Source organism: Oncorhynchus keta, chromosome 11 (genome assembly GCF_023373465.1).
Source record: "Oncorhynchus keta strain PuntledgeMale-10-30-2019 chromosome 11, Oket_V2, whole genome shotgun sequence".
NCBI lineage: Eukaryota > Metazoa > Chordata > Actinopteri > Salmoniformes > Salmonidae > Oncorhynchus > Oncorhynchus keta.
Genome location: NC_068431.1, coordinates 35,127,209 through 35,149,040, shown reverse-complemented (window position 1 = coordinate 35,149,040; position 21,832 = coordinate 35,127,209). Strand labels below are relative to the sequence as shown.

The window sequence follows — 21,832 nt, the reverse complement described above, 5'->3', positions numbered from 1 at the left end:
AGTGGAGGAACGTTGATACTGTGGAGTCAGATAGAGAGACAGACAGTGGAGTAACGTTGATACTGTGGAGTCAGATAGAGAGACAGACAGTGGAGTAACGTTGATACTGTGGAGTCAGATAGAGAGTCAGACAGTGGAGGAACGTTGATACTGTGGAGTCAGATAGAGAGACAGACACAGTGGAGGAACTTCGATACTGTGGAGTCAGATAGAGAGACAGACAGTGGAGGAACGTTGATACTGTGGAGTCAGATAGAGAGACAGACAGTGGAGGAACGTTGATACTGTGGAGTCAGATAGAGAGACAGACAGTGGAGTAACGTTGATACTGTGGAGTCAGATAGAGAGACAGACAGTGGAGGAACTTCGATACTGTGGAGTCAGATAGAGAGACAGACAGTGGAGTAACGTTGATACTGTGGAGTCAGATAGAGAGACAGACACAGTGGAGGAACGTTGATACTGTGGAGTCAGATAGAGAGACAGACAGTGGAGTAACGTTGATACTGTGGAGTCAGATAGAGAGACAGACAGTGGAGGAACGTTGATACTGTGGAGTCAGATAGAGAGACAGACAGTGGAGGAACGTTGATACTGTGGAGTCAGATAGAGAGACAGACAGTGGAGGAACGTTGATACTGTGGAGTCAGATAGAGAGACAGACAGTGGAGGAACGTTGATACTGTGGCGTCAGATAGAGAGACAGACAGTGGAGGAACGTTGATACTGTGGAGTCAGATAGAGAGACAGACAGTGGAGGAACGTTGATACTGTGGAGTCAGATAGAGAGACAGACAGTGGAGGAACGTTGATACTGTGGAGTCAGATAGAGAGACAGACAGTGGAGGAACTTTGATACTGTGGAGTCAGATAGAGAGACAGACAGTGGAGGAACGTTGATACTGTGGAGTCAGATAGAGAGACAGACAGTGGAGGAACGTTGATACTGTGGAGTCAGATAGAGAGACAGACAGTGGAGGAACGTTGATACTGTGGAGTCAGATAGAGAGACAGACGGCGGAGGAACGTTGATACTATGGAGTCAGATAGAGAGACAGACAGTGGAGGAACGTTGATACTGTGGAGTCACATAGAGAGACAGACAGTGGAGGAACGTTAATACTGTGGAGTCAGATAGAGAGACAGACAGTGGAGGAACGTTGATACTGTGGAGTCAGATAGAGAGACAGACAGTGGAGGAACGTTGATACTGTGGAGTCAGATAGAGAGACAGACAGTGGAGGAACGTTGATACTGTGGAGTCAGATAGAGAGACAGACAGTGGAGGAACTTTGATACTGTGGAGTCAGATAGAGAAAACAAGTGAGACCCCTTCATAAACTGGTTTAAAGGTGTAAATGTAATGTGGTTGGGCGGTGAGTGAGTTCTTTTGTAAGGAGAGAGTGTTCTCCTGCTGCAGCTTTTTAATTTTACCTCCTTGTGTGTTTACGTGTCTGTGGTTGTGTGTGTTTGAAGCGTGAGACACTTCTGGGTTGCTACAGGTTTTATTTTCACCTCATTGTGTGAGTGGGTGAGTGGGTGTTTCTGTGTGTGTGTGCCTTGTGTGTGTGGCTCAGCTATTTAGTCCCTGAGTCAAGCTGTGTGAGAGCTCTTTAATCCCACGGCCCGGTGCACGTAGGCTTGATTAATGGCAGCAGCTATCTGTGCAGAAGACACCCTTCTTTAGCATTTGGTCAGATCTGGGGCGCAGGGGGGTGTCATGTTATGAGAAAGGTGAGTGAGGAAGGGGAAGGAGAGAGGGCGAACAGAGGGAGGGAGGGAGGGAGGGGAGGAGGTAGAGGGTCTGATTATTATTCTGCAGGAGTGCTCCTGCCAGTAGAGCAAATGGATTACTGCACTTTACCTGTATCAGCCTCCACAGCTAAGGATGACAAGGTAGGGGAGCATGATGCATGTCTGTTCGCGTCGCAATCAGAGAAGACTTGTGTTAGCTAGTGTAGAGCACTGCTTAGTGTAGCATTCACTACAGACTGCTACTGAATGAATCATCCTGTTGGTATTTCTACTGTAGGCCTATTTAATACCTCATAGCCTCGTCTGCTGTTTCTCCTCCCTCATCCTCTTCTATTAATACAAAGTAATAGGCCTCATGGTGGGTGGGTTGCAGTATTTGGTGTTCAGTTCTTTCCCTTCTGTCTATCCTAATGGTCGGGAAACGACAACAGTCCTGCTACTTACACATCCCTAGTGACTTCCCGATCTCAAAGGCTCAGAACAAACAAACAAGCCTTCACATTTTTAATTGTGCTGTCCTGCAACTGCAGTGCTTCAATGGTTGCTTACTCGTTGCTAGTTACTGGACTGTGTGTGTGGGTGCATGCGGGCGTGTGTATGTGTGTGTCGGTGTGTGAGCCAATTAACACACTGCGGCCATTGTTGGGGGGGCTTGTTCTTATGGTGTTCTGGCCTACAGCCCTTCACCCTGGCCCGTGTAATCCAGATCTAGTTAGATGAAGGACTCAGCAGGAGGACGAGGACATTTCAAGGTGATCCTGGTTAACATGGAGGACTGACAGTTACTGGCATTATTAGGACTGATTCAGGACCAGGGTTGGGATCAATCCCATTTCAATTCAGGAGATTCTGTGAAATTCCCAATTCAACAGCTGAATTGTGCTATTCATTTTCAATTAGGATTTTTCACATTCTTGAACTGTAATTTCTCATCTACTTCCCGAATTGAAATAGAATTGATCCTTAACCCTGGTCAGGACAGTATGAAGGGATGTGAAGCTACTAGCTAGCAGAAGCACTGTAGTATAATAACAGTAAAGAGTCTGTGGTTCAGCTCGAGTTGGAGCACACGGAGTACTGGGTCATGCTTGGAGCTCTAGGGGAGGGTGTAGTCCTAATCGTGATGAGGTGTCCTGGGATGTTTATTGGCATATGCTGGCTTCTGGCCTGCCAACAGGATTGGTGCTGTTACTGTGCTGCCTGCCTGAGATTTTCTCCCAAAAGGTTACACTTAATCGTTTTATCCTTTAGTGGGTAAAGTGCACTTCATTGATTAAAGAGATTCATTTAATTGTGTGACTTTGAATGAGATGGTATTCTTAGTTATGTCAAGAAACAGAACAGGGAGAAGAGCAGAAAGAGAGGGAAAAAACAGAACCTTTTCTGATGAGTGAGTCTAAAGAAAAATGTCCTGGTATAGCACATTGTACCCAAATCGTTCCCCGCCCATGCCTTTCAGAGCTCACTGTGGGCAGAAGCATTAGAATGATTTAAAAACTCCTGATGAAGTAGGTCAATGGAGGCATTATGAATGGTAAAATGATTGGCGAGTAGGCAGAGATGTCCCCTTTTTTTCTGTCACTTAGTCCTCTGTCCCAAGTTGGCCATCTTATTCACAAAGCATCCCAGCATTACTCATCCTATAATCAGCAGACTACTCCTTTAACCCAATAAAGATCCATCCTGCTGACTCACACACACACAGAGAGAGAGAGAGTGAAGCTGTTTAGGATAGAAGCCAAGGATATTATGGAAATAGTTCATTAAAGGACAGGGTTTTTTAACATGGTTTAGTAGCCAATGATCTGGGCAGCAGCAGCCTGTCAGAGGGAGGGACAGATGATTTCAATAGGAAAGTGGCCTATTTCCCTCAGCCATCATCATGATCGCCAGCCCAGAGTGGTCTGGTTCAAATACCTTCAAAGGGCTTCTAGATGACTAGATGTGTCCTTTGGCTTCATGGCCCTGGACTAATCAGCTGTTATGGCTTCCAGTTCCTCCAACCTCATGCTGAGGCTGCTTCACATGAAAAATGGCTTGTTCCTTTGGGGGGACGATAAAAAAAAGAGTATGTATGTTGAATAGACAATGTTAGCATAAGATTAGCATGAAGTCCCAATAGGAATGAATTAGTCTAGATTGATAGTGGCCACAGCTCATTAAGATAAAGGAATGTCTTGTGTGTGTGTTTTAATCAACACACTAATTCTCCAGCTCCCTTTCTCTCTCAGGAAATAGCCCTTGGGTGGGTCTTCTACCGTCACACAAATATTTACTATGGACACAAACATTCTGAAAGCTTAGCTGTTCTGTTGTAGACTCGGGGCCCGGGGCGGCCACTCCATTTCAGGTCTGGCTCCCATGCAGGCCAGGGCACAGGGGGGAAAAGTGATATCATCCAGGGTCATCTGGGTTCGGCTGTGTCCTCCCCTTTCCTCTCCCCTCCTCTCTTCATCCCGCCTCTCTTCATCCCTTTGCTAGGCTCTGAATCGCTTAGATGACTCATCAATGTGCATGAATTATTTTCTGTTCTCCCCCCGAGAACTCTTTGTACTGATGAGTACAGAAGTTAAACCTCCCTTTCCTCTCCTCCCGTGAAGGCCTGATACAGGCCACGAACTGTAACTGGGGAACTCTGTTCTGTTCACGTTGGTTTGTCAGAGCCAGTGATGTTAGTGTTAGGTCACCACGCAATGTTCATGTTCACGTGTCAGACTGACTAGGGAGTATGACTGCTCCAGCAGGATGGTGCGTGTAGAGTGTGGATGAGGTACAGCTTTGTGTTATTTTAATATCCCTTTTTTGCGTGTGTGCGCATGTGTGAGAAAGAGCGAGCGGGCATGGGGGAGTCTGTGCACTATGCATGAGTTGTTTGGTCAATGCATCCTTAGAATTGGGTCAGAGTGCCCTAGTTTGTGTGTGCTTGTGCGTTTTCAATGTAACTTGGTCCTGAATGACTAACAGTATCTCTAACCCTCTTCTTTGGTTGTGATCTCACACTGTTCAGTGGCCTTTTATGCTCTTGTTTACCTCTGCCAAGGTGAGACAGAGCTTTTATTTTGGCTTTCCTACCGCGTGTAAGTTCACTTGTATTCTCAGTTTGAACGATTGCATTTGGTCAGGTTCGTAGCTTGTTTTTTTGTCTTATTTAATCATGTAAGGCCTGGCCATATTGAATTTACAAATGGCGGTCACACTGTATGTGTAAGTGAGGTACCCTGTTGAGTATGTGCAGCAGGCTAGCCTGCAGATTACATGATATAATGGTGTTTAGGCACTGCCTCTCCTTTTCAATTCCTTTAACCTTGACTCCACTTTAATGCAGGGAGAACACATCTGCCAGGCTGGTGTCAGACGTTAGTGATACACACCGCTCGGGCTGCATTGTCACTTTTTATTAACGCCCAGAGCTTTGCATGGACACCAGCTGTTGCGTCAAGTGGAAAGCCTTGGCGATATGAATGACCTTGACTTTAACTGCCTGCTCCTGTGGCTCTTCCCCTTGTTCATTATTTTGTTTTGACTCTAACATTTTAAATGGGTTAAATGGATTACCATTCCTGACAATGAAGGTCATTTAGGAAGGGGGGGGGTTAGGGGATGTTGCGATTAATCTGACGCCCTACGTGAATGAGGGGGATTGAAGGTCAGTCTTGGATATCTAATCCCTGACATCTGCACTGGGTTGTATTCACAACAGTTTTCTGGTAATTTCACAGAGGAAATGGCTGAAAGGTCACTAACCTTCCTGTTCCTAGTGCCTCTGGAGAGGAGGAGAGTAGAGGGGGAGGTGAGGGGAGGGGAGAGAGGGAGGAGAAGGAGGAGAGTAGAGGGAGGGAGGGAGGGAGGGAGGGAGGGAGGGAGGGAGGGAGGGGAAAGGAGAGGGAGGTGAGGGGAGGGAGGGGAGAGAGGAGAGGGAGGGGAGGGAGGAGAGAGGAGAGGGAGGAGAAGAAGAGAGCAGAAAGAGAGGAAGTAGGAGAGGAAATAAGAAAGGAGGAGAGAAACCGGTCAGGGAATGATAAAGCTCTCATCTCTACAGCTGGCCTGCCTTTTGCCCATGGCTACTGTGGAAAAAATCTCTTTAAAATACGTTTGGATGTCATTGCGTGACATTGTCAAAGATAATGGATAATCAATCACCGTGGTAACTGGAGTCGATGGAGAGCGGCTCATTGGCCCTTTGGTGTCTCACCATGGAGATGGGGGAGGGGTCAGGTTTTTGGGGGCCAGGAATGAGATGACATGTTAACAGATGTGTAAGATAATTTTCAATATGTACAACAGGCGAGATAATGTAATAGTCATACACACGCCTGTATCGCCTGTGCTGCTCCTGAAAGCAGAGAGGAGGGTCTGGGCTTTAAGGATTAGACTTAAAGGACAGGCTCCATTTATTAAGGTAATTTATTTGTTCACAGTGCAACATGCACGCTCATTTACAGCACACTAGGGCTGCGTGATAGGGCCAGAGGATTTTAGGCTTGACTCTGACCTTGACTTTAACCCATTAAAATATTATAATCAACTGTAAATTACAAAGTAATACAGGGTTATGAGGCCCATGAAGTGGAACGTATAACAAATTGAAATCTAAAATAATAGGAGGACAAACCTGGACAAAACTGACAGTGAAGTAGTTATATTTGTAGAACATTGCATAGGAATCTAAATCCTCTTTTGTAGACTCTACTCTTGTGCTTGATCAATGATTTCCATTTGCATAGTTATTTGCTGAATTCCAGCATTCACTTCCAGCATTTTAATTAATTTCTTAATTTCCTGCACTAACGTATCATTTACATACTGTCAAATCAAATCAAATTGTATTAGTCACATGCACCGAATACAACTTACAGTGAGATGCTTACTTACGAGCCCCTATCCTACAATGCAGTTTAAAAAAAAAGAAGGATATGAATAAGAAATAAAAGCATCAAGTAATTAAAGAGCAGCAGTACAATAACAATAGTGAGACTATATACAGGGGGGTACCGGTACAGAGTCAATGTGCAGGGGCACAGGTTAGTTGAGGTAATATGTACATGTAGGTAGATTTATTAAAGTTTACCTTTATTTAACCAGGCAAGTCAGTTAAGAACAGATTCTTATTTTCAATGACGGCCTGGGAACAGTGGGTTAACTGCCTGTTCAGGGGCAGAACGACAGATTTGTACCTTGTCAGCTCGGGGGTTTGAACTCGCAACCTTCCGGTTACTAGTCCAACGCTCTAACCACTAGGCTACGCTGCCGCCCCAAAGTGACTATGCATAGATGATAAAACAGAGAGTAGCACCGGTGTAAAAGAGGGGGGCAATGCAAATAGTCTGGGTAGCCATTTGATGAGGTGTTCAGGAGTCTTTATGGCTTGGGAGTAGAAACTTTTTAGAAGCCTCTTGGACCTAGACTTGGCGGTCAGGTACTGCTTGCCGTGAGGTACACCTGACACCTGAAACCCCACCTCTTTAAGGAATACCTAGGATAGGATAAGTAATCCTTCTCACCCCCCTTTAAGATTTAGATGCACTATTGTAAAGTGACTGTTCTACTGGATGTCATAAGGTGAATGCACCAATTTGTAAGTCGCTCTGGATAAGAGCGTCTGCTAAATGACTTAAATGTAAATGTTAAGTGTAGGTAGCAGAGAGAACAGTCTGTGACTAGGGTGGCTGGAATATTTGACAATGGCACCACATGGCCAGGTCTATGACCTCCTCCCTATAGGCAAACTTAATGATGGTGTTGGAGTCGTGCCTGGCCGTGCAGTCATGAGTGAGCCGGGAGAACAGGAGGGGACTGAGCACGCACCTCTGAGGGGCCCCTGTGTTGAGGATCAGCATGGCGGATGCGTTGTTACCTACCCTTACCACCTGGAGTGTCCTGTCATGATGTCCAGGATCTAGTTGCGGAGAGAGGGGTTTGGTCCCAGGGTCCTTAGCTTATTGATGAGCTTTGAGGGCACTCTGGTGTTGAACGCTGAGCTATAGTCTATGAATAGCATTCTCACATAGGTGTTCCTTTTGTCCAGGTGGGAAAGGGCAGTGTGGAGTGCAGTAGAGATTGCATCGTCTGTGGATCTGTTTGGGCGGTATGTAAATTGGAGTGGGTCTAGGGTTCCTGGAATAATGATGTTGATGTGAGCTATGACCAGCCTCTCAAAGCACTTCGTGGCTACAGAGATGAGTGCTATGGGTCGGTAGTCATTTAGGCAGGTTACCTTAGTGTTCTTAGGCACAGGAACTATGGTGGTCTGCTTATAACATGTTGGTATTACCGACTCGGACATGGAGAGGTTGAAAATGTCAGTGAAAACACTTGCCAGTTGGTCAGCGCATGTTCGCAATACACCTTGTGAATGTTGACCTGTTTAAAAATCTTACTCACATCGGCTGCGGAGAGCGTGATTACACAGTCTTCTGGAACAGCTGGTGCTCTCATGCATGTATCAGTGTTATTTGCCTCAAAGCGAGCAAAGAAGTAGTTTAGCTCGTTTGGTAGGGTTGTGTCACTGGGCAGCTTGCGGCTGTGCCTCCCTTTGTAGTCTGTAATGGTTTGCAAGCCCTGCCACATCGAATGAGCATCAGAGCCAGAGTAGTACGATTCGATCTTAGTCCTGTATTGACACTTTGCTTGTTTGATGGTTCGTCGGAGGGCATAGTGGGATTTTTTATAAGCTTCCTGGTTAGAATCCCTCTCGTTAAAAGCGGCAGCTCTAGCCTTTAGCTCAGTGTGGATGCTACCTGTAATCCATGGCTTCTGGTTGGGGTATATACGTACGGTCACTGTAGGAACGACGTCATTGATGCTCATATTGATGAAGCCAATGACTGATGTGGTATACTCCTCAATGCCATCGGAGGAATCCCGGAACATATTCCAGTCTGTGCTAGCAAAACACTCCTGTAGCTGAGCATCTGCTTCATCTGACCACTTTTTATTGATCTAGTCATTGGTGTTTTCTGCTTAAATTTTTGCTTGTAAGCAGGAATGAAGAGGACAGAATTATGGTCAGATTTGCCAAATGGAGGACAAGGGAGAGCTTTGTATGTGTCTCTGTGTGTGAAGTAAAGGTGGTCCAGAGTTTTTTTCCCCCTCTGGTTGCACATTTAACATGCTGATAGAAATTTGGTAAAACATATTTAAGTTTCCCTGCATTAAAGTCCCCGGCTACTAGGAGCGCCACCTCTGGGTAAGCCTTTTCTTATGGGGGAATACAGCTCATTCAATGCTGTCTTAGTGCCAGCCTCTGACTGTAGTGGTATGTAAACAGCTACGAAAAATACAGATGAAAACTCTCTAGGTAGATAGTGTGGTCTACAGCTTATCATGAGATACAATAGCTAGAGACGTCCTTAGATATCGTGCACCAGCTGTTATTTACAAAAATACATAGTACGCTGCCCCTTGTCTTACCAGACGCCACTGTTCTATCCTGCCGGTACAGCGTATAACCTGCCAGCTGTATGTTGATAGTCACGACTCTGTGAAGCATAAGATATTACAGTTTTGAATGTCATGATCGCAGTTTAATCATGCGCGTAGGTTTATTCTCCAAAGAGTGCACGTTTGTAGCAGAATGGAAGGCAGTGGGGGTTTATTCGATCGCCTACGAATTCTCAGAAGGCAGCCCACCCTCCGGACCCTTTTTCTCCTCCTCCTCTTCACGCAATTCACGGGGATCTGGGCCTGTTCCTGAGAAAGCAGTATATTGTTTGCGTCAGGCTTGTCAGACTCGTTAAAGGAAAAAAAGGATTCTGCCTGTACGTGGTGAGTAATCGCAGTCCTGATGTTATTTTCGCAGTCCTGATGTTATTTTCGCAGTCCTGATGTTATTTTCGCAGTCCTGATGTTATTTTCACAGTCCTGATGTTATTTTCGCAGTCCTGATGTTATTTTCACAGTCCTGATGTTATTTTCACAGTCCTGATGTTATTTTCGCAGTCCTGATGTTATTTTCACAGTCCTGATGTTATTTTCACAGTCCTGATGTTATTTTCGCAGTCCTGATGTTATTTTCACAGTCCTGATGTTATTTTCACAGTCCTGATGTTATTTTCGCAGTCCTGGTGTTATTTTCACAGTCCTGATGTTATTTTCACAGTCCTGATGTTATTTTCGCAGTCCTGATGTTATTTTCACAGTCCTGATGTTATTTTCACAGTCCTGATGTTATTTTCGCAGTCCTGATGTTATTTTCACAGTCCTGATGTTATTTTCACATTCCTGATGTTATTTTCACAGTCCTGATGTTATTTTCACATTCCTGATGTTATTTTCACAGTCCTGATGTTATTTTCACAGTCCTGATGTTATTTTCGCAGTCCTGATGTTATTTTCACAGTCCTGATGTTATTTTCACAGTCCTGATGTTATTTTCGCAGTCCTGGTGTTATTTTCGCAGTCCTGGTGTTATTTTCACAGTCCTGATGTTATTTTCGCAGTCCTGGTGTTATTTTCACAGTCCTGATGTTATTTTCACAGTCCTGATGTTATTTTCGCAGTCCTGATGTTATTTTCACAGTCCTGATGTTATTTTCACATTCCTGATGTTATTTTCACAGTCCTGATGTTATTTTCACATTCCTGATGTTATTTTCACAGTCCTGATGTTATTTTCACAGTCCTGATGTTATTTTCACATTCCTGATGTTATTTTCACAGTCCTGATGTTATTTTCACAGTCCTGATGTTATTTTCACATTCCTGATGTTATTTTCACAGTCCTGATGTTAAGTTATTTTCGGTCACACTTTTCTTTTGTCTTAATGTGCCTCTATTTCGTCAAAAAATGTTTCCTTGACAGAATAATTATTGTCCTATTTGACTGTGCATTTTTTACTTAAATTGCAGTTCTTCTCTATTTGGCAAGGTTTTCAGTTGTTGACTTGCACTGGCAAGTTAGCCAAGGAGCCAGGGCTGTGGTATAGAAGCGTTGTTTCGACTGCTCCTACACTCTTGCTTCGTTACTGCAGTTTTAACTGACGCCCTCCCCAGATAGACAATTTCCATAGACGGCCACATACAGAAGTCAGATTAGACAATTCCTAATAACACATTTTAGTTATCACCTTCGTGCACAAAACATCTATTGAATTATTCAAATAATTGTTGCTGAAGACCATTTTTCTCCTATCACTCACAGCCGAAGATATTAAAATGATATATTCATCCAATGTCTGGCATGTATTTGTGAAGTTGGGCCATGTAAACTGAATGCAACCCGGATATAGACGTCCATGAATCAGCATATGCGAACGTGAGTATATTATGTTGAAAACAATGGTCAAACATCTTGGACACAGTCTCTAGTTCTTATTATACCGCAGTGAAGTTAGCTAGCAGTTCTCAGCTGTTAGCAGTATCTTACTAGAGATAAAAATGGATGATTGACATCATTTTTTTCAGTCTTTACTGAATTATTTAATGTAACAAATCAAACATTAAAACACCATTATAGAAAGTAAAGTAAAATTCCAAACCAGTCCGTGAATGAATACCGGTATATCGTTTTTTATAGTTTACTGCCCAGCCCTACAGCACACTCTTTCTCTTGCTGCTGCCATTCCAGTGCTTTTTGACCTCAGCTCTGTCATGGCTGCTGTCAAGGGCCCTGTCCTTCATAATGTCCCAGCTAACCCTGCCTATCCGCAGACAGGACAGGGCCACTACCTACACTTCGATTTACATTTTTTATACTTTCCACTTAATGGGCCTTATAACCCTATATTACATCTTTCTAGTTGATTAAAATATTTTGGTGGTTTAAAGGTCAGAGTCAAGCCTAAAATACAGTGTCACCAGCCGAGACTAGGTTCTGTTTTGAGTAAATTCCAGTTCATTTTCATGTACTTCCACCTTTGGACATTTCTTCCATGGTCTCGTTCTTGAACCCAATGTTATGACACACACAGGTCACTAGCTAAGTGACTAAACAATATTGATGGTAAACATTTGTTTACATGTTTACTGCCCCTTCCAAACACTACGTTCCTTTTTTAATTGGGTTAAGCCCTTGGGTCGGCCAGCACGGCGGGAAAATAGCCCTACTCCTGCCATCTAAGATTAGCAGGACAGCAGACGTCAGCTTGTCCGTCGCTCCAGGCCAGGCTGAGGTGACCAGGTTGGCTTTTGTTGTTGCCAGATTTGGGTCAGCTTAAATCTGGCCTTGAACTGTATTCTACGCTGATGAGCCAACCGCAATTAAGTAATTTCTTATCTTGGCCAGATGCGGTCCTTCTAAACCTTGAGTTAAGGGCTAGGGGTGGGATGGCTCATCAAGAAGGCTTTGACTCAGACAACTTGAAATGACACACTTCTTATTCCTTTTCCTATTCCATCCCAGTATTTCATCGAAGGCTCTCAGTTTGGCTAGCTGATCAACTGTAATCCCACAACTAATCCTTGCTCATTTTTAAGGTGCCATTAAAGGTACCATTTTGGTGGCCTTTACGGCCGTGCCAACCTGTGGGGCCATCCCAGGTTGGCCCCACAGGTGGATTCCACTCAGATTATAGACAGCCTACTGTATTGTGGATGTCAGCCATGGCTGATTCATTCCACATATTATTATATAGGTTAGACTGACTGCATCATCACTGACCTCCAGTCATTATAATGGGCTATACTGTCCTGTATCAATGTTAGTCTGTATCATCACTGACCTCCATAATTAAGGGATAAGGCTAAATCCTATCTGTCCATTCGTTGCGACCCTACTCTGTCCCACATATTTTAGGTTAGACTGCATCATCACTGACCTCCAGTCATCAAAATGAAGGGCTGTCCTGTCGCGTTGGCCCTGTAGGTCCACTCATGCCAAAGGTGGAACAGGCAGGCCGCTTTAGGGAGAGGCTTTGGGGGTCAATCAGGCAGCTGAGGTGAGGTGGCGTTGGGAAATCTCTGTATTAATTAACCTTTATCGGCTGAGCCCTGACTATGGGACGTGCCCCGTAACCACAGAGACCAGCATGACAGGGTTCATACCGCTGGTCTCTCAGGGCCACTGTCATGGCAACTGGCAACGGCGGTCAGTTGCCTGAGTGTCAGTGTCTTGCCCTCCTGACCATGGCACAGCCACAATGTGACAGGTGCACCGGATACACATACACACACATACACACAGACACACACACACATTTGGCAGATCAACCGAGCCATATCCTGTCTCTTCTCTGTGGAGGCCAATGTCAGTACTGAGGGAACCTGTGCTGCCGTTGTACATAATAACCAGGCTCATGTCAAGTCAATGCAGTTCTGGTTTTTAGAATACCTTCAGGGCTTTTTTTTAAATGTCACTGACACTTAGAATGGAAGTGCGGGGTCTATATATGGTCCAGACAGGAATCAACTGGGGCAGGAGAGGGATCTAGCTGGGCAGGTGGTGATAATGCCAGAGCTCTCTATAGGCACCAGGGCAGCCAGGACTGTACCCAGGTGGGAGAGCATTCAGTCATTATACCCTCTGTGGCACGTGTGTGTGTGTGTGTGTGTGTGTGTGTGTGTGTGTGTGTGTGTGTGTGTGTGTGTGTGTGTGTGTGTGTGTGTGTGTGTGTGTGTGTGTGTGTGTGTGTGTGTGTGTGTGTGTGTGTGTGTGTGTGTGTGTGTGTGTGTGTGTGCACTGAGTACCCAGGTGCTGTGTGAGAACGGAGACATGGTAGTGTGAGATGCTCAAGAGCAGGAGGAGTGGTAGTAGGGAGGGAGGGGGATAATCCACTGAAATGACAAGCTGCATAAGAAATGATGCACAACTCTCACAGGCCCTTCACTCTTGAACGACAGCGCAGACACATTTCCATGAGGGGTTTACGGCTTGAAGACCTGAATGTTTTCGAGGTGGTGGGCTTGAATTTCCCATTTGAATAAAATCAGACCCTAATCTACATTTGTCGTCGACGGTTCGGTTGAAAGAAAAAATAAATGTCTGCAGTCAAACTGAAATGTTGCTAAGTAACAGTGATGGTGGACAAGGTGTTGAAATGAATGTGATGTAGTGCTGCCGTGCTGCAAATCCCTGCTTCTCACGCTGTTTCTCCTCTCCCCCTCACCCCCCCATAGGTCCCCGTCTGAGATCAAGAGAGCGGAAAGGCGCCACAGAGAGAACCTCCCCCAGGCCTGCCGACAGACACACATCCCAAACATCCACAGCCACGGAATGCGTCAACATCACTGTGGTGGTGAAATCTCGCTGACTCCTCACTCCTCGCCGCTCACTGAATAAGCCTGTACCGGGCATTCTGGGAGCATCCAGTGTTCACAGGCACACAGGAATGGCAGCGAGGGCCGGGTGAGAGCCCCCAAATGGCTCCCGTCATGGCCACATTTTCTGTGTATTAGTGACTTTTTACACTGTGGATAAGGGATGACTTTACATTGGGCCCATGGATTCCAGTATCTGTAAAGACTAGAACCTGCCCATGTGCATACTTACCTCTTATCAATATCTGAAAGTACAGTACCTGATGACCTAGTGGACCTTGTTATTCCCAGTAGCAGTGCTGAACCATACGAGGGGATCCTAGTATTGAACATGACTCATGGGGAGGAGCCTGGCCCTGAGACACACACGGATTCAGCTGTTCTAACTTATCTGGAAGGTTTACTGATGCATCCCGTGGCGTCTGGGCCTGGGGCCACGGCAACCCGGAGATCAGAGGCTGCCCGAGTGCACGGCAACCAGGTGGAGCAAGTCAACAAGATGGCCCGACCCTTCCAGATGCCCAGCCACGGCCCCGCCATCGCCACTGTTCAGAAGGCCGGGAACGGCCCTGCCCTGCACCATGGGGTCTCCCAGAACCTGAAGAAGGCCCGGCTGCTCCGCTCAGGGGCCTGGAATGAGCCTGGAGCCCAGAGGCTGAGCTCCCCCCCTGTGGAGCTGCCCAGCCAGGGGGGTGGAGGAGACCTGCAAAACGGGGCCTTGGAGGGCTCTCCTCATGCTGGGGAGAGCACCCTGCTGGCCTCCCTGCTCCAGTCCTTCAGCTCCAGACTGCAGAATGTAGCCATGTCGCAGCAGTCCACCAAACCCCCCAGCGAGCACTCCCCGCCCACTGTGCCCCCTCCTGCTGCAGACAAGGAGCGGCTCGCCTGCTACGGCATGGCCTCCAGCCGCCTCAAGGGCCTGATGAGGAAGAGCAAGATGCAGAACCACAGTAACACGCCTTACAGCCGGCGAGGCCACGGCCACGGCCATAGCCAGGACAGGCCCTCTGAGCCTCCCTGCTCGGTACAGAGCAGCACCCCTCCTTCTACCCCTACCGCTTCTACTGCTTCCACTGATGCTCAGTCCTGTGCAGAACGGCTCAAGGCTGTGGCCAACCTGGTAAAGATCCGTTCCAGCCCTGCCCCCTCGCCCAAGCCCAGTGTGGCCTGCAGTCAGCTGGCCCTGCTGCTCTCCAGTGAGGCCCATCTGCAGCAGTACAGTAGGGAGCATGCACTCAAGGTCCAGCAATCGGGACACTCGGCCAGCTCCAGACTGGCCGCCATGGCAACGCAGCAGACCCAGGACATGAGGCCGCCCAGTGTGGGAGAGGCTCCGCCCACCAGCACCACCACCGTTGCCCTAGACACGCAAAGCTCCTTAACTGCCCAAAACAGAATAGCGACAACAACACTCCCCCGCCTGGCTCTAAACTCTAGCTCAAAGCAGCGAAGCCCCTCCTCCATGCTGCCAGCCCACAGCTCACCCTGCCCCACCCCTCTTCCTCTGCCCCTCAACCCCCAAACCCACACCGACACCCAGACCCAACCTCGAACCCCCACAAATGAGAAACGTGGCTTTGACTCGCGCCACGCCAGGCCCCCCCAGACCTGTAGCAGCCTGCTCCTGCTTCTCCTCAACAACCACAACAACCAGAAGCAGCTGACTAAGAACGGGCACCTGGAGGACGACTGTGGGGTCCTGCCCCCTAGCCGTGGCTCCTCAGTCACCTCCGACAGCGAGTGCTCTGTCCAGGAGAAGGCCCTGGCCAAGAGAGAGGAGAGCTGCAGCGACGCAGAGAGCTCCTATTCCAGCTGTTCTCCCATTGACCTATCTATAAGGAGCAGGGCCAGCACCAGAGCCCCAGAGACCAGGCCTAAAGCCACCTCCCCCTCCACCTCTGTTTCTTACTCTTCCTCTTCTACAGCTTTCTCCTCCAGCTCTTCTTCTGCTATCTTCTCCTCTGCCCCTACTGTTTTCTCTTCCTCCACTGCTTTCTCTTCCTCCTCTACCGTTCTCTCACCTTCCTCCACTGCTTTCTCTACCTCCTCTACCATTCTCTCCTCTTCCTCCACTGCTTTCTCTTCCTCCTCTTCCTCCTCCTTAGACAAACTCACTGAGTCCTTGCTAAACAAGTGGAAGCCAGATCCCTCCGGTTCGAAGGTCCCCCAGGTTAAGAAGGAGATTGAAATGAGCCCAGACCTTAAGTCCCACCCCAGGGTCACTCTCATGCAGCTCCTTCTGGAGCGCAAGAATAACGACAAGGTAAACAAAATTTTGGTTAATCCAGATTTGCAGCATGACGCAACCCTGTCCAGTCTGTCACGGGGCCCACTTAAATCACTGGTCCCCTGGGAGGAAGTAAGGACACAGAGCCCTCTGGACAGATCAGGCCTTCCATTGTACTCTCTCAGCCGAGACCCCAGCAGCACCCCATCCCCCTACCCCTCTCCCCATGTCCAGTCCAGCCCTCTGGATCTGTGTAAGTCTAAACCCTTCCCTGCTGAGAAAGCTGCAGATGAGCCGGCGTTCAGCGCCAGCAAACTGTTACAGAACCTGGCCCAGTGCGGCACCGCCTCGCCCTCCCCACCCATGGTTCCCAGCAAAGTACCCAGACGGGAGCTGGAGGTGGGTGGTGGCAGGCCTCTGGCTCTGCTGGAGAGGCTCAATGCCCCCATCCAGAGGAACACAACAATTACCCCCCTCTCAGACAGGCCCTCGGGCAGTGGCACACCGTCGTTCGGTCGCCGGGGGGAGGTGTCGCCCACCTCATCCCAGATCGAGAACCTTTTGGAGCGTCGCACAGTACTGCAGCTCCTGCTGGGAGCAAACTCCTCCTCTGCCTCCTCCGTGGCCCCAGCCACCCACAGAGACAGAGACAGAGACAGGTCCGGTGGGAGGTGCAGTATGGAGACGGCAGCGGGGAGCTGCTATGAGAAGCCCCCTGGCACCTCTGTCATCTGTGACAGATCCAAGGGGCCCTCGGCAGCAGAATTCAAGGTTAAAACTGAACCGGGGGAAGAGATTCTAGGCCTGTTGTCCTCTACAGTATGTCAGGATGTGACGAGCAGAAAGAGAAGGGGAGGAGGAGGAGGGTATGACGACAGGCACAGCCCGCTCTCTGAACCCCAGCAGGACCTAAAAAAAGAGCCCAGGCCCACAGAGGTCATTGCTAAATATGGCCTCCTTAGCCAGCTCCTAAAACAGCAGAGCGCCACCTACTACACCAGCGCTAAACAGCCACACACAGATCGCCGGCCAAGCCCTGTCCCTGTAAAGGAGGAGCAGAGAGACTACCACCACCAGGGACCCTGCCCTAAAAAGAGACGGCTCTGCTCAGAGCTGGCTATGAGCCTGAACAATGGCAGTCCTCAGAGGTCCGTGGTGGACATTGGAAGCAGCCACAGCCACAATAGCCTGGTCCAAAGCCTGGTCCATAGCCAGATACAGGAGGAGCCTGATTACCACAGGAGCCTCAGGAGCCCTAATGAGGAGGAGGCCCCAGTCAGGAGCCCCAGCAGTGAAGCTCTCCTCCCCAGGGAGAGCCGGGGCTTCAACGTGCTCAAACAACTGCTCTTGTCTGACAATTGTCTGAAGGAGCTGTCCCAGCAGCCCCGGGGAGTCCCTAGCCCCTCTGTCCCCTCTGTGCTGCAGACCAACGGCAAAGCCAACGGGAGCATCCTCAACCTCAATCAGTCAGGCTACAATCAACACGACCTCCTCAACCTGCCTACCCTGCCCTGGCACCACCCCCATAGCTCCCTCAACTCAGGGCCACCCAGCCGCCTCAGACCCCTGCCCACCCCCCAGACAGGGGACATCAGTCAACGCTCCCCCTGGGGGCGTCACACAGCCCCCCCACCCCGTCAGGACTCGCCCAAACGGTACCCCACCCCGGTGAAACGGGAGCCGGAGAGCCCGGTGCAGTGGGCAGGTCGAGACCTGGAGGAGGAGGGCCGTGACTTGAGCCCAGACTCCCCCCGGCTCACCCGCTCCAACCCCATCCTGTACTACATGCTGCAAAAGGGTAGCGCTCAGCTGAGGAGGGAGGGGAGGGACCAGGCGGAGGGGACCCAGGGGTCAGGGCCAGGAGTGAAGGTGAAGGAGGAGCCAGGTAATGATGGCCATGATGCCTATGAACACAAACTGAGCTCTGCCACCACCACCCAGCACTCCTCCCTGTCCCCTCCCTACAATAACGACAAGCACAGCCACAAAAACGACAGGCTGAGCGACTCATCTGACAATTGGTAGTTTTAATGACTTTCATTAACTAAAAATAAAAAATTGCCAAATAAATTTGTAGTTAGATGAGAAGAAATAACAACAAGGAATGCAAGAGTGAGGATTTTGAATGAAAAGAACCGAGCAAATGAATTCAAGGCATTCTTTTCATTACTGTATCATAATTATCGATGACTCGGTTTACGGAATGGGTGGTACGATATATCTCTACTTCAACAGAATGTCAAATCACTTGCACCAAAATTAGGTCATTGTCAAATTTGAACATGCCCACTGGTGATTTCCATACAGTATGTATTTCACATTCTTAAATGAATGAAAGAAAGCACCTTTCAAAGAAGTTGTCTGGTTTTACTCCAATGATCTGTGTCTGTATTGCACACATATCACTATTCTGTGTCCTCTTTGTTGGCACCTGTAAAACATTGATCAAGAACATTTCCAGCTAACTTTATTATTGATGACTCCAAAAATCACTGCATCTTTATTTATTTTCCCAACAGGAAGTTTTCAGATAGACAGAGAGCATACATTTCTGATCAAACCCTAAATATAGTCATACCAGGGTAAGCACAGCAGTACATTAAAACATACACGATAGAGACACGTTTAAAGGAAGACCCTGTGAACAATGTTCATAATCAAATCTACTAAAGGTACCCACAGTTCAATTCTGTTAGAGGGCTCTGTGTTGGTTGCTCCTGCACCTTCTCCTCAAGACTGATTGAATTATATGATCATCAGTGAGTCGACTCTGTCGACTGACAGACAGGGCTCATGTGGTCACAACGCATTGCATTTTGCTTTGTTATGTAATGAACTTGTTGGGGCTACGTTTTGACAGTGCAGATTGGGGGTGACGTCTTAATAGATGGTAATACAACTGGTAATACAGCTATTACTGAATAGTAGTAGTAGAGGTTATTTAAAAAACCTTTGACGAGCCTACCTGTGGGACAGTGAGTTGTGGGTGGTTGTAGTAGTTGTATACCAGTGGAGGCTGCTGAGGGGAGGACCGCTCATAATAATGGCTGGAACTGCGCAAATGGTATGGGATCAAACACATGGAAACCATGTGTTTGATGTTGTTGATGCCTTTCCACATATTCCTCTCCAGCCATTACCACGTGCCCGTCCTCCCCAATTAAGGTGCCACCAACCTCCTGTGTTGTATACAGGTTCTGGGCAACAGTTAAAATACTGCAGCATCTGCATAACTATTAGTTCCCAATGAATTCAAAACGAATGGTTTTGAAATATAAATGCTTATTCTGAAATGTAAAAAATGCAGTCTAATTTGATATTGTACCCCTGAGTTTGCACTGTCAAAGTTGAGCTGTTGGTGTCCTTAAAAATAATATGTTTATGGCATGTAATGAAAAACTGTCAGTGTTGTTATCCATTGAGAATTTGACCGTTTGTAAAGCTTATCTTGTGTTTCTTGATTCTCGTGCTTTTATAGACACCTTTTACTTTCTAGGCGGTTTCTTAGCTCATATTAAAATGTAAAAAATAATTGCATGGAAATAAAGAGGAAACCACAGGTACATTTTAAAGCAGCTGGATATGACGTGAACCTGTCACCCAATAATCATTGAGACATTGTTGGTGTTTTGAGGGCTTATCTGATCTCTAGCTCGTTATTTGGATTGTACTGTATTTGATCCGTTTCTGGTTTCAGTTTCCCACACTGCTGTCATCCATTTAGTCTTACATGTGATCTTTTTTAATACACATACATATGAAGTACATATTCAGTACGTTTCTTCTATTATTAATAGATTTTCACAATGGTTAAATATATTTGTGTAAATAGTACTTTCATTATGAAAGATAACTATTTTGTATTGGTGAAGAAAAATATATTACCCTAGTTTTTAATGCCCGGAAAAATGTAAATATGAATTCTATGCGTAATAGTGTACATACATACAAATGACAGAGGTTGCTATGCCCATTTTTTGGTTGGTTTGTTCTTTGCATGTGTCTCTATGTGGTAAAATGATAATCTATCCTGCGCTGTGTTGTGTAATACTGTCTGACTCTCCTCACTGCTGCCTGTTGCATGCAGACGCATGGGAACTACCTGTGTATCCCTACTGGTGATGGGGCAAACAAAATGTCAAGTCTTAAAATAGGTCTTTTTATCACAGAGAGAGAGACGGTCATTTAGAACATGAACAGTCCCTAAATAACCACAGACTGTTGAGCAAGTGGAGAAAATGTGTGAAAATAAACGTGCATTGAATATTTTTGTGATTTTATTTTCTGTTACTGGTTGATGACAGAGCAGTGGTATGAAGTACAATCATAGACCTACTGGCATTGAGCATCTGAAACATACATTTGTAGCAAAAAGAAAGTTTTTGTTTCATTTTTCCATGTGACAACCTGAAACATTATTTCATTTTTTATGTTTGCATTTTTTTGGGTGTTCATTTGCACTGATATCTCCAAAATAAAGTACTAAAATGCTTGACTGAGTTATGCTCCTGTTTCATTTACGATATTCACCTTACCTAACTATAATATAACTATAATAACTTGTTATATTACTATTTGATTATTTGATATGATTGATTTCATTGTTTATTCCCTAAATTTGTCTATATTCCCGTACACATATTGTCAGTGTGAGTCAGTTGCTGTTCAGCTTCCTCATTCATGGTGCATTCTAAGCCCTGAGGACGTCATCTATGTTCCGATAACTTTGATTCTGAGTTCTCTGTTGGTCACTTCTCTGCCAGATCTTCACAAGGCAGGAAAGGCATTAAAAGGAAGGAGGACAGGAGTGGAGGTCAGTAGATGTGCCCTGGATACATGCACCATGGTATACCCTTTGAAGCTGAATCCACATCACATCTCTCCCTCAGACTAAAATAGATCACATTATATTATCGCCATAAAACACCTGAAGTCCTGTTCCCAGACATCCTGATGATCCCTTTCATGAAGCAACAGCTCTGCTCAGGGACAGAAAACAGCCTGTACTCAGAGAGGAAGAGAAAGAGGAGAGGGGCTTTTTAAAGGTGAAAGGAAGTTCAACCCCAACTTTCTGAATTTTGAAGTCCTGTGGGTGAACAGTTGGGTTTTTGTACGTCTGCAGACAGTGCACTTTTGAAATCCTGCTCGGTTCCGTAGCAGTCCAAGCCTGACTAGCTTCCCCTTTATTTAATCCTCCCATGACTGGCTGCACTCTCTTTAAACTCTCAGTAGCCTTTCCCCTGGGTGAACTTCTACTTCCCAAGATCCTTATCAAGCCCTGAATGGCCAACAACCCCTCAATTTCATCCCACTGCCAAAACAGCAGTGAGCATAAAGGAGGCAGAAGTTTAAACCGAGGTCAAGGTGTAGAACTTGACAATCAGCTGTTTGTCTGTGCTTCACCCTTTGATTCACTGACCTCAACATGGGGCCAGAAGGATGCATGCAGCACAGCAGGTCATCAGTGATTCAAATTGAGTCAAACAACTTGGCATTTCTCATAGGCTAGTCAGAAGCCTCAAAAACAAGTTCCAGGCATTGGTTGTTTCAGTAGTGTATATTTGGTCAAAACTCGGTCCAGAGCATTGTCATCATGAAATTCTAAACTTTGTCAAAGATCTGCACAGCTTCCCACTACAAGAGGGTACTTCATCTGTA

At 46.8% G+C, this 21,832-nt stretch overlaps 1 protein-coding gene across 3 annotated transcripts in view; it reads left to right on the top strand.

Moving 5' to 3' along the window:
• LOC118390112 (nuclear receptor-interacting protein 1-like) overlaps positions 1–20,666 on the top strand; it is a 64,013-nt gene extending 43,347 nt beyond the window's left edge. For 2 of the 3 annotated variants that reach the window (XM_035780350.2, XM_035780349.2), the window contains one exon: positions 13,807–20,666. In XM_035780350.2, coding sequence (XP_035636243.1) covers positions 14,279–18,199 — 3,921 coding nt within the window. In that variant the 5' untranslated portion in view covers positions 13,807–14,278 and the 3' untranslated portion in view covers positions 18,200–20,666. Of the gene's footprint in view, positions 1–5,706; positions 9,520–13,806 lie in introns of those variants that run through there. The other variant, XM_052457029.1, reaches the window with a different exon arrangement.
• The last annotated feature ends 1,166 nt before the right edge of the window (positions 20,667–21,832 follow it).